This window comes from Oreochromis niloticus, linkage group LG14, assembly GCF_001858045.2.
Source record: "Oreochromis niloticus isolate F11D_XX linkage group LG14, O_niloticus_UMD_NMBU, whole genome shotgun sequence".
NCBI classification, from domain to species: domain Eukaryota; kingdom Metazoa; phylum Chordata; class Actinopteri; order Cichliformes; family Cichlidae; genus Oreochromis; species Oreochromis niloticus.
The window spans coordinates 23,430,943-23,442,527 of NC_031979.2; the positions used below are offsets into that span (position 1 = coordinate 23,430,943).

The 11,585-nt window shown below is 47.8% G+C and overlaps 1 protein-coding gene across 1 annotated transcript; it reads left to right on the forward strand.

The window, feature by feature from the left end:
- The first annotated feature begins 264 nt into the window (after window positions 1-264).
- Window positions 265-11,181, forward strand: znf296 (zinc finger protein 296). Its single transcript, XM_005459345.4, has 3 exons — window positions 265-862; window positions 3,102-3,479; window positions 8,080-11,181. Exons 1-3 carry the CDS (start codon window positions 598-600, stop codon window positions 9,867-9,869), a joined length of 2,433 nt encoding a protein of 810 aa, XP_005459402.1. The 5' UTR covers window positions 265-597; the 3' UTR covers window positions 9,870-11,181.
- The last annotated feature ends 404 nt before the right edge of the window (window positions 11,182-11,585 follow it).

The following is an 11,585-nucleotide window of genomic DNA, read 5'->3' on the forward strand; positions in this document are numbered from 1 at the left end:
TGCCTTTTTTCTTCTTCTTCATCTTCATTAATGTGACAGATTATGCACAGAATTATTCACTAAAGTCTCCGCGGGGTGAATTAAATATTTAATCCAGGCTGAGCATAAGCATGCTGCATGTATTAGTGTAATGTATCACCATGCATTGAGATATACCACCTGCAGTGCGTGGAGGCGAACGGTAGGAGGCGACAGCGTTCGGCGCTTTCACTGTCACAGAGCGTCTGTGAAACTTCGGAGGTGTTTTCCACGCTGTTTGTTGAAACGCAGTGGGCAAATAACAGCAACAGCTGCTCGCAAGAAAAAGGAGAAATAAATATTTCTCTGGTTCCGGTTTGGTTTCAGAGACACCTGTGGAAAACCAGCGAGGTATTTCCTCTGAACTGCAGAAGAGGAACTGGTGTTTGAGACCCAGTAACGGGGTGTGAAAACCCTGATTTAGACGGGCTACTTAAAACTGTGTAAAACAAGCAAAACCGCGAGAGGTGCTTGGGGAAGAAAAGGTTTTAAAAAGTGACAGAAGTCCGTGTCTGTCGAGCCTGTTACCCGGGAGGGCGGGGTCAGGGTCGGCGGGGCGGGCGGTGCCTCCTCTCGCCCATGCCCCCTCTTGCCCTCCGCTCGCTGCGGGGAGAGAAGCGTGAACTTGAACGCTGCCTTCACTGCGCACTGCGAGTCCGGGCAGAGGCCACACGCCACAGTCTCATCAGCTCGTCCCCGCGGCTCGGGCTTCGGACGGTAACTCGGAGCAGGAGAAGCCGGACGGGGTCCGGTTCGGTTTGGGACCCAGAAAGGTGCCAGACGCTCGACGCGATGTCCAGGCGCAAACTTGGAAGCAGACCGCAGCACCTGAGTGCGATTCAAGGTAAGCCCGGAGGGAGAGCAGCGGTAGCGGACGGATGTGATGTTCTCGAGGTGAAACGAAAACAAAAATCGAAGTCCCTGCTTCTTTTTTTTTCTTTTTTTTATTGGGCTTATCGGCAGTTTTGCGCGCGTGGTGTGTGGATGCGCCCTGGCACCGGTTATCGCACATTAAATGATGGACTTTTCCCCCCTCCTCACCTCAGAGACTTAAAACTATATTGGTGTTTATACCGATCTGAAGCCAAAGCTGATATTTAATCCCATGTGCAGCCTAACAGGCAAATATTTAAATAAGAGCTCCTAATGTTGGCGTTGTGTTTGTCCTGATGTGCATTGTTGGTGCAGCAGTTTCCACAGAAGAAGGACCGGTTTACTGGCACGCTGCTGTCAGAGGCTACAGGTCCGAACACGATGATTAATATTTCCAGGTTTGAAGATGATCAAGTTTCTCGCTCGGTCTCTGTCTACTTTTGAGAAGACATCACCTGCTGAAAGCCCCTCCAATAAAAGAGAGAGACTAGTCCTGCTTCAAACCACGCAGGAGTTTCCTTTCTTTTCTTTTAATTAAATGATAGATTTAAATAAAACGTGTTGAATGAGGGTGGTAATTTAATCCCGATCAGATTAATCAAACATTAAAGCTGATTGAAGGAAATTGAGAAAAAAAAACCCCAAAACGTGATAACTGAAAGGAAATGGGGACAGAAACTTAAATACCATTTGTTTTTTACAGTTCTCTACTGGAGACCAGTCGTGCATGTCTGTTGTGACCACAGGCCTTGACTCAACCCTGCGTGTGTTGTGTGTGTGTGTGTGTGTGTGTGTGTGTGTGTGTGAGAGAGTGTGTAACCGCGCCTTGCAAGTCTGCACAAACAGCGCAGGCCTGAAACAGGAAAGGTGACATTTTTGAGTAACAACTGGCGAGATCCGACTTCAGACTGTACTGTCTGTACCTGTCCTGTGTGCTAGCCAGCTCAGCCTGGGCAGGTGGATCCAGTCCAGTCATCAAGGTGTGCCCACGCTGTGTTGAGCAATACACCGCTGACCCCCCTCCTCTCTCCCTCCTTCTCCTCGTCTCCAAAGAGCTCTGTCTGGTCTGAGCTGTGGGACTAAATGAAGAAATACCCAGAGTTTACAGATGGCTCTTCAGAGGTTTGGGTCTGACTTGTTTGCCACTGCTTGCAAACTGCACTTGCATTTCAAAGTGCTAACCACATGAGATTTGTGAGAGTTGAAGTTGAATCAGATGAGCTGTCCTGTACATGTTTGCGAACTCAAAAAAAAAAAAAAGAAAAACACAAGGGCCGCAGCTCTTATCTTAAACACCTTCTGCCACTTTTTTCTTTTATTGCAATCCACTTCCTGTTGAGAAACTCTCGCTGCCTGTGGCTGGTAGGGCAACATTTTATTTTGAGTGAAAGGTGAAAGGCTTTGCCTTCGCCGCTTTTTTAATTCACTGCTCCGGCTTGTCAGCACTCAGTCAGTGGCGGTCCTGTTAACAGGAGGTTGAAGTTTCTGCTGAGATGGACAGATGGGGCTCCTCTCTCGCTCGCTCTCTCTGCAGCCTGCAGCCTCAGCGAGCAGATCTGTTTTGCGTTGGTTAAAGGAAGTGGTCAGTATTGGCTGAGCAGATTGGCCTCGTTGCTTGAGAGTTTACAACTGAAACTAGCACTTTCAATCACCACGCCTGCTTGTTGTTCCATTGAGGTCAACTGTACATTGTAAGTAGGCTAATTTATGAGAGCGAGGTCAGAAACTTGTCAGCAAGTCCAAACGAACGAAGTGCTCTCTGATTATATCAACCACCCAGCTGCTTTTGACGCAAAATACAGATACATCTTCCTTTCTCTCTCTTTGTATAGATGTGTATATATAGGCAACACGTTTACAGACTCTAGGGGCATAAATTGGTCATGTGTATGGAACATATAAATAAATGCACATTAAAGAAACGCTTCAGAGTACACTTGTTGCTGTGGATGTTTTATAGACACTTTAAGCTCCCTGCACTTGATAAGAAAGAGGAATTGCACAGTTACACACACTTGCATGGGAAAAAAAAAGTGAGTGAAATGCTCTCAGGAAGCAGACACTGATTCATATTTAACCCCAAAGATCTTCATTTAACTCTCCGACAAGAAAACGAGACAACCTGAGAAGCCGTGAATCTTTTACATGTGGCTTCTTGTTTTAATTGATCTCTCTCTCTCTCTTTGTCTGTCTGTTATCTCCTGCCTCAGATGTCACCGATATGCCTGATGACACCGGCTCATCAGGCGACCATCACCCACCCCTTCCTCCCCCTCTTCCCCCAAATCTTCCTCCTCCGCAGGTCCGGGCTCCTGACCAGGGTCGCGACCTTCTAACCTGCGGCCAGTGCTGTCAGGCATTCCCCCTCGCCCACATCCTGGCCTTCATTCAGCACAAACAGGGTGGCTGCACCTCCCGAAATCTCGCCTCCAACGCTGCGCCACCCTCGCCCGCCGGCCGAGCGCGACAGCATGTCGCCAGTGCCGAGCTGGGCCCCGGCTTCATCGAGCTCAGGAGAGGGGCAGCCAGGGAGCCAGTCTGGGGGGAGGAACCCAGCGTGAAGGTGAAGGCGGAGCACAGCAAAGCAGGTGAGCGCTTGGAAGAGGCAGAAGATGATGGCAGGTTGCTAATTAGTGACTCTGGGTTTTTTTTGTTGTTTTTTTGTTTTTTGTTTTTTTTTTTCTTTCTTCTTTTTGTTCTTTCAACCGCCGCCTCTTCATTTAACAACCGTTCCTCCTCCCTCCCGAGTCCAGCTCATTAACTAGCCGTTGCCATTAGCAGACCTGCGTGAGTTAGTGACGCGCGGGCTAATTGTGTGGAAAGGATAGGCGTCAGGAACATTCGGAGGGCACTCAGGGTCCCCGAGGGCTCCACGCTGAGCACCTGAGCTCCTTCGCATCTCCCTGACTGTCAGTCTCTGAGGTGGAGTGGCCAGGTAAACATGTTTCTCCCTCCCTGTCATCCCCTGCACCCTGGACCTCAGGGACTTAATTCACATCTCCAAACCCCCACCACCCACCCACCCCCCAAAAAAACACGAACACACACACACAGGAGCACGTCTCAGGATTCAGTGTTTCCAGAGGGCGGCTGAAAGGCTGCTGTGTTAAACGGTCAGAGGATGCGAGGGAGGCAGATCGTGCTGGTTTCCTCGCTGTCATGACACTCTAACCGAGGACATTGCATCATGTGCGGCTCCTCTGCCATCTCCCGCTGTTCTGCCCCAGGCCGAGCCACCTGAGCTCCAGGGAATCTCCCTCTTCCTCCTCCTGCTTTTTCTTCATCTCCCTCGTCTCTCTCCCTCGTCTTCTCCTGTATTTCCAGAGTCCTAACCCATCCCTCTCCTCTTCTTTCAATGGCACCAATTTTCTCTCCTCCTGCCTTCCTTCCTGCTTTCCCTGCTGCTGACTAAATGATTTTGATCTCCTTTTAGGGTGGAGCCCATTAAACTCAATCAGAAATTCTTTATTTTCTTTTATAATTTAACTGAGATCCTTTTTGAAGAAGGGCTCTTCGTGTCCAGGTTTAAAAAAAACAACCAAAAAAAAACAAAACGTGAAGGCCACGTTGTAGCTCTCGAAAACGGACAGAGCGTCTCGCTGCAGACTCGTGTTAGGTGTGAGTGCCCCCTTTACACATTTTGAAACTCTCTCTGCCACAAGTTAGCAGTTCCTTCCTTTGTGTAACGCTCAAGGGACGGCTGCACGCACCATTTCCGTTTGTCCACAACCCCTCTTGTTTTGTTTCTTCTGTTTCAGTGTGCTCACCTCTCTTGCTCTGCCTCTCACTCTGAGGCACAGAAACACACCGGTTTAGTAATTTGGTGGCCTGCAGGATTGTACAACAAACCTAACACGTGCATGAGGCGGAAGTGGAGAGCACGACAACATGTGAATAATGCAAAAGAAGAAAAGTTTAGATGACTTTTTTTTTTTTTTTTTTTTTAAATTCAAAAATCTAGGTTGCTGCTTGTTTGGATAAAAAAAAAGTTTGAGCTGAAATGTGCAGAGTGTGGCTTTAATTGGGCGTCCGACTGCCCCTGAAAAGTTCTAGTTGATGTCTTGGTTTTACTCGAGCGGCGAGCTGTTTTTCTTTCTTTTTTTTTTATTTGTGGTAGAGAAATTGAGCATCTGACAAGATGACTGAAAGCGAAAGAGCAGTTATCCCACAACAGACAGGTCCTCCATTTATTTTCCTGCATTCAAGAGCGGAGGGAAGGGGGTAGAGCGGGATGGATTACTGAAGAGCCGCGTGCATCTGTCTCATTCCTTTTTATTTATTCTCCTTGTTTGTTTTTTTTTTTTCCTCCTCATCACCCACCCCCTCCCACCAACACACACACCATTTCTTTCCCCCCCCCATCTTCAACACACTTTCGCTTTGCCCTCTTTCAATTTCTCGCACCCCCCTCTCCTCTCTCCTCTTCCTCTCTTTTCTCCTCCCTCCGCCTCCCGAGGGAAAAGAGATTCTGCCTGCTGCTCGTTAGTGCTCCCAGCCAATCTGCATTTTTAATTAGTAGTTATTGCTTCTGCTTAATATTCAAGTGCTACCCCGGGCCAAATGGGAATCCTTACAAAAAAAAAAAAAAAAAAAAAGAGCGAGGAGTGAGCGGGGAGAGAGAGAGCGAAGGAAAGAGAAACCGGCTGGGTATTGTGTTTCACTCCAGGACCCCAAGACAAAAGCCCCCCACCGCCCCCCTCAGGGAAAGATTTGGAGGGTACTGGGGGCGGCGGGGTGAGGAGAGCCGGGGTTGGAGGATGGGTCTCAGCTCCAATCCGAAGGGGTGACATATTTTTGTGGCATCTCTCAGCCCCCCGTACTACATTATAATCTTTTTATCTCATTTTCTTTTTATCTCCTGAGCCCTGACCTACCTATCTCCCTCTCCTTCTTCTTCTTTCTTTTTTTTTTCCTGCTCCAGCTCCTCACCCTATTTTTAAAAGAAGTATCACAACTTCTCCTGGGTTTCTCCTCAGGCTAGGTTAAAGGACTTGAACACCGCAGCTCCTGTCGTCTCCAGACAGAGGGGAGGGCGAAGGCGGGGGGGAGAAACAGTTGCTCTCTTTTTCATCTTCACCCCCAACCCCCCCTCCCCCCCTCCAGTAAAATACAGAAGGATTTGACTTGAGGAAACATGAAAGAGGCTTATACCAGAGTCGGCTTTGAACCTCTCCAAAAAAAGAGAAAAAGTGGAGGAAAAAAAAATAGGGGTTTTTTTTTTTCCCCTCAATTTGGGAATATTCTCTCCAATTTTGATTTATGCAGAAAGGCCTCATTTGTCAAGCAGGCTGAGTCAGAGCCTGATTTACATAAAGCGTTCGTTTTCTGCGTTCTGCTAATTAGCAATTTGCAGCTTAATTGGAGAGTGGCTCTCGGTGAGGAGACAAAGCTATCCACATATAAAAATATCTCCAGATGTACTCTGTGACACAGCTCGCCTCTCTGTTGGACTTCCAGTTTCCGGATCCTGATTTCTCTTTCTTCAGGTCGCACTTTTCCCTCCCTCAGTTCTTCCTTTCCTTAGTTGGGCCTTAGGTCTTCTCATCAACTTTAATGCATTTAAACTGCAGCAGTCTGTCTGTACTACTCTTCTTATAGAGTCTTAAAGTGTTCAGTTTCATTGCTTCAAAGCATCTTTAAAAGCAGCCAGGACATTAAAACCAATGACAAGTTAAAGCTTTACTGGGAAAAGAAAACTTGAGTCCTGGTACTCGTATGGGCGTCAATTTCACATCTAAAGGAGGCTCAGGAGGTAGAGCAGGTCATCTACTAATCGGAAAGTTGGTAGTTTGATCCCTGCCTGCTCCAGTCTTCATGCCCTGGGGAAGATACTGAACCCAGAGTTGTTCCCAATCCGTTCATCAGAGTTGGATGTTGGACAGAAAGCACTGATTGTATGAATGAATGAGAAATGCATAAAGTGTTTTGAGTGCACAATTAGAGTAGAAAAGCACTATATAACAACTGGTCCATTTATCATTTACTTAAAAGCACTCCCTGATGGCAGCAGCCTCTCCCTCCCACACACACAGCTTTATAATTGTTCAGGAGCACAACATCCTCAGTCCGATCAAGTATCCCTAGGACGTGCCAGAACAAGCCCAATCCACCCCAAGCCACAACCCACAGGGTGCAGAAAGACCACCTGCTCATGCTAAGTGGGTCACATGATATTAGGCGGGTGGTTTTCATGTTGTGGCTAGTGGCTAGCCATAGCCTATCATGCAAAATGATCCCCGGTTTGATCCCGGGAGGAGACACAAATCTCTTCTGTGTTGTGTCACAAAGTGTAAAAAAAAAAATCTGTTGTATCAAACATGCAGAGCTACCCGCTGACGAGACCTTCGTGTGAAAAAGGGAGCGGCCGAAAGTAGCTTTGGTTTTAATGTTGTGGCTGATCAGTGGCTTTTTATGTTTAACCCTCTGAGGTCTGAGTCCTCTTCCGTGATGACCCTAACCCTCTGAACATGTTATCTTTCTCTCTTTTAAAAAAGTTGCTCTGCAAAAGTCCAGTACCACAAAGTCTTTGAAACTTTGTTTTTCCAGCTGTCAAAATTAGTTTAAAAAAAAAATGTTTTTACTTATTTAAAGCAGCAACCAGCAATGAGCTGGTAAACAATCAGAAACTAAAGATAAAGATATATATCATTGAGAAGGTGGTGGAGACCAAAAGTAGAGCTCAAAGGACAGATACACATGTGCAGGATATGCACGTATCCGAAATGTCGTTCCCCACACGTGAGTGTGCACCTGGAATAAAATATAATAAATACATTTTTAACCAAGAACAGAGAGCTGTAAGAAAATGAGATACAGATATGAAAGTAAATAAGGTTTTAAGTGTAAATATGAAAGCCAAAGTGCAATTATTGATGCCTGTGTATAAATTTATGGGGTGTAAACAAAGATCCTTATTGCATAATTGCAGAGAAGGTGTCTGTGTATCTGCTGGATGTGTGAAGTGTTTGTGGACACTAAAGCAGTGGTTTTCAAACTGACCTTGGATCCATTTCTGCTGTTAATGATTGACCTGACTGATTTGAATGATTGATCTTTTAAGTTTGAGAACCGCCTCTTCAGGTGGCTGCATGTTTCTGCTGTCCCTCAGTAGGATATTTTTAGCTGTACTCTTAGTTAACGTCCTTTATCAAAACCACTAACTCACTTCTGTTTGGTCTTTGTTTGCAGTGAAAGAGGAGCCCCCGTATTTCATCTGCCAGCAGTGTGAGGCCGTCTTTCAGTCCGCATGGTTGCTCTTGCAGCACGCTCAGCACATGCACTCCTTCAGCATCTACCAGGATGATGAGGGCGACGCTGCAGTCATGGAAGGTGGAGGAAGTAGAGATCTTAAAGACCAAAAAACTGCTGCAGCCATTTTGGACCCACGCCACCTGACCCAAGCTCTCGCTTCAGCCTTCCAACCCTCCGTCCCACGTTTTGTCCGTTCCCGTCAGTCCCACGGGCCCCTCTCCTCCTCGTCACCCGCCTCCTCCTCTTCCTCCTCCAGGAACATGCAGACTCTGAACTTTTCCGTGCGGCTCAGGGAGCTTGCTGAGGTGAATAACAACACAACAAGTGGCTCCCCCGGAGGCCTGGTGCTGTCGCCCTCCTCTTCTCCCCCGGCAGCTTCTCCCTTTCCTCAGACAGGCGCCCTCCAGGCCGACTTCCACTGTGAGCTGTGTGACCAGAACTTCCAGTCACTCCGCGCCCTCTCCGCCCACCGACGGACTCACGCCTGCGAGCGGCCTTATCACTGTGGGGTGTGCGGCCAGGCGTTCGCCCAGAGTGGCCAGCTGGCTCGTCACATAAGGAGTCATCACCGGGAGGCCGGAGGTGGAGGAAGTGGATATGAGTCTGTGGAGATGGTCGAGGAGGAAGGAGGGAGGCAGGGGCCGAGAGGGAGGCTTCAGATTCAGCCAGCGGGAATCACGGGGAAGGGAGATCTGATGGCCCACGTCCCCTCTGAGCTGGACTTGACCTTCCCCAAACACCCATCCTTAGCTTCAGGTCTAGTGCTGCTGCCCTCCCAGCTCAGACCACCAGAGAGGGAGCTGCTGAGGCTCTACCAAACCACCAGAGAGGGAGGTGAGGAGGAGACAGAGGTGCATGCGGAGGCTCCACACACCTCGCCCTGCGCCAGCCCCTCTGAAGGCTCGCTGGAGAGCGGAGAGACGGGCGGCAGCGGCGAGAGCGGCATCGCCAGCGGAAACTGCACTCCAAAACGTCCCGAGGTGGGCGACAAGGTGCGAGGTGTGGGAGAGTGGGAGAACGAAAGAACGAAAGAGATCATCGAGAAAGAGTGGAGCTCGGCCAAAGTCAGCGAGGCAGTGCAAGAGTGGCAGAGGGACAATGAGCGGAGGACCGTGACGGGAAGCGTGAGCACAGCAGGCAGCGGTGGCGCATCTGCTGGAGCGCCGGGGAAGAAGAAGAAGGACGAGGCCTGCGAGTTCTGCGGCAAACAGTTCAGGAACAGCAGCAACCTGACCGTGCACCGCCGCAGCCACACCGGAGAGCGGCCCTACCGCTGCGGCCTGTGCAACTACGCCTGCGCACAGAGCTCAAAGCTGACTCGCCACATGAAGACCCACGGAGCCCAGGGCGCAAAGGCGTCCTTCTTGTGCCAGCTGTGCGCGGTGCCCTTCACCGTCTACGCAACTCTGGAGAAACACCTGAAGAAGGTTCACGGCCTGAGTCACGCCAGCGTCGGAGCGTATGCGCAGGCCAGTGCCGCAGATACTCTGGCTGCGATAAAAGCAGGGGAAAAAGCAGCAGCGGTGGTGAAAATGGAGGAGGACGAAGCCGGTTTGGATCAGACAGAGATGGAGAACAGAATGCAGAGTAGCATGTCCAGCACCATGGAGGTGGAGGAAAGGCAAAGCCAAGAGTACATGGAGAGCAGCAGGAGTCCAGCCATAGCGAACGACCTCCCACCTGAGAGCAGCGTGGAGGCCCCTTTAGCTTTGACTCCTGCACCCTGAGAGTCTCTCAAGTAAAAACAACAAAAAAAGCATCGTATAGAACTTAACCCGCCATTAAATAAAACAAAAAGAAACTGAGTTAAAGTGCAGTTTAAAAAAGCTGCAGGTGTGTGTGTGTGTGTGTGTGTCTGTGTATAGAAAGCAGCTCCTTCTCGCCGCCCCCAGAAGACGTTGTTCACGATTATGTGCGCAGCTGCCAGTTGAAACTAAGTGCCTACAGTTCTTTTAGACCACAGAGAAAAACAAGGCCATGACATTCAGCAGGGAGATTACCATAGCTCTCGAACAGGAAGTGAACTGCCACAGTCCACACCGACACAGGAAACTGATCACCATGTTGCAGTGCAGGATGCAAAAGACATGTGATTTATGTCTCTGGTGACCCGCTGGACAGGTGGAGGCAGATCTTAACTGCCACGCGGTGCAGAAAACGGTTTATGTTGAATTTAAAAAGAAAAGGGGAAAAAGCCTGACAATAGAGCAACTTTAATATATTTTCAGATGGAGAGAGGTCATATTGTGCTGCCTAGCCAATGCTGGTTTTCTTATGAGAAGACCTTTTAAAGGCTAAAGCGGTTTGAACAGACACAGAGGGGGGAAATGAATCCAAACACTGCCCGCCTGCAGTTTCTCAGACTCCTCTTTTTAAAGGCGCTTGCTTGTCACAACACTTGTCACTTAACGTAATGTTTACAAGGCTCACGGGGGCCTAAAGCAAGGTTGTGCTCCTGACTTTGTCACAGTGTGTGTGTGGATGACTATCTGTCCTGTTTTTGTTTGTTTTGGGGTTTTTTTAATATAAATATAAATGTGAAATTAAGAGAATTTAAAGTCTACCAATGTTTTCCTTTCATTTTTTTCTATGCATTTAAAAAAAAAAATGAAAAAAACAGCAATTTTACCTACATGTGAAACGGGTGTGTATTATTTTTGCTGTTGTGATGGTAATGTGTGTCTTTATTGTTTACATCTGTAAATTACTGGACTGGTTGAAGCTCGTGCATGCTTTGCAGTCATTTGAATTTCTTTTCTCGCTTTCCTGTGTCTCAGTTCTTCCTAATTTATGGATGCTGCATGTTTCATCCAGGTTTGGAGCGCTTGCACGAGGGAGTTGTGTGTACGTTTTTTGGGGTCTTTTTTTGTTTGTATGTGTACATATCGCAGACTCTGCTTGAAGCCTCCATCCTGGGATCGGGGCAGAGCCGTCAGGCAGATTGCCCCCACCCTTTTTTCCCCACTCTTGACTACTGTGATGACTTTATCTCATGTCTGCTGCATTCAGGTCAAAATAAACTGTCGTCTTTGAAAAGTGGATTATGAAAGAGTGCAGTGTAACTGTTCAGGGATTTATTTTTATGTGTGTATATATACATATATATATATATATACTGACTTTATTGCTATTGCTTGCTGTTAATATTATCTCCCTACATTGTTTGCTTTTTTTTCTAGGTTATCGTGAAGCTTTTGCCGCTCCTGCTGTCTTTGTAAACTTGATGCCATTTTGTAATTGACCTTGTCACAAGGAGCCTCAATAAAGTGTTGAGGTGAAATATTTTACATTTTCGAGATTTTCTTCCCTCCTCATCTGTCTTTCTGTTCTCTTCGTTCATTTCTCTTTTTTTTCCCATGAATATTTTGTTTCCTGTTCTGGGACAACAAAGCTTCTGAAACTATTTTTAAGTGTCTTTTCTCACCAGGATGTTGTCTTAGTCA

Bases quoted from the DNA above. Each gene is read 5' to 3' on its own strand.
- znf296 (XM_005459345.4), top strand. From the start codon at position 598: ATGCCCCCTCTTGCCCTCCGCTCGCTGCGGGGAGAGAAGCGTGAACTT. The intron at 863-3,101 runs GTAAGCCCGGAG...CTCCTGCCTCAG, and splicing joins GCACCTGAGTGCGATTCAAG to ATGTCACCGATATGCCTGAT. The intron at 3,480-8,079 runs GTGAGCGCTTGG...CTTTGTTTGCAG, and splicing joins GGCGGAGCACAGCAAAGCAG to TGAAAGAGGAGCCCCCGTAT.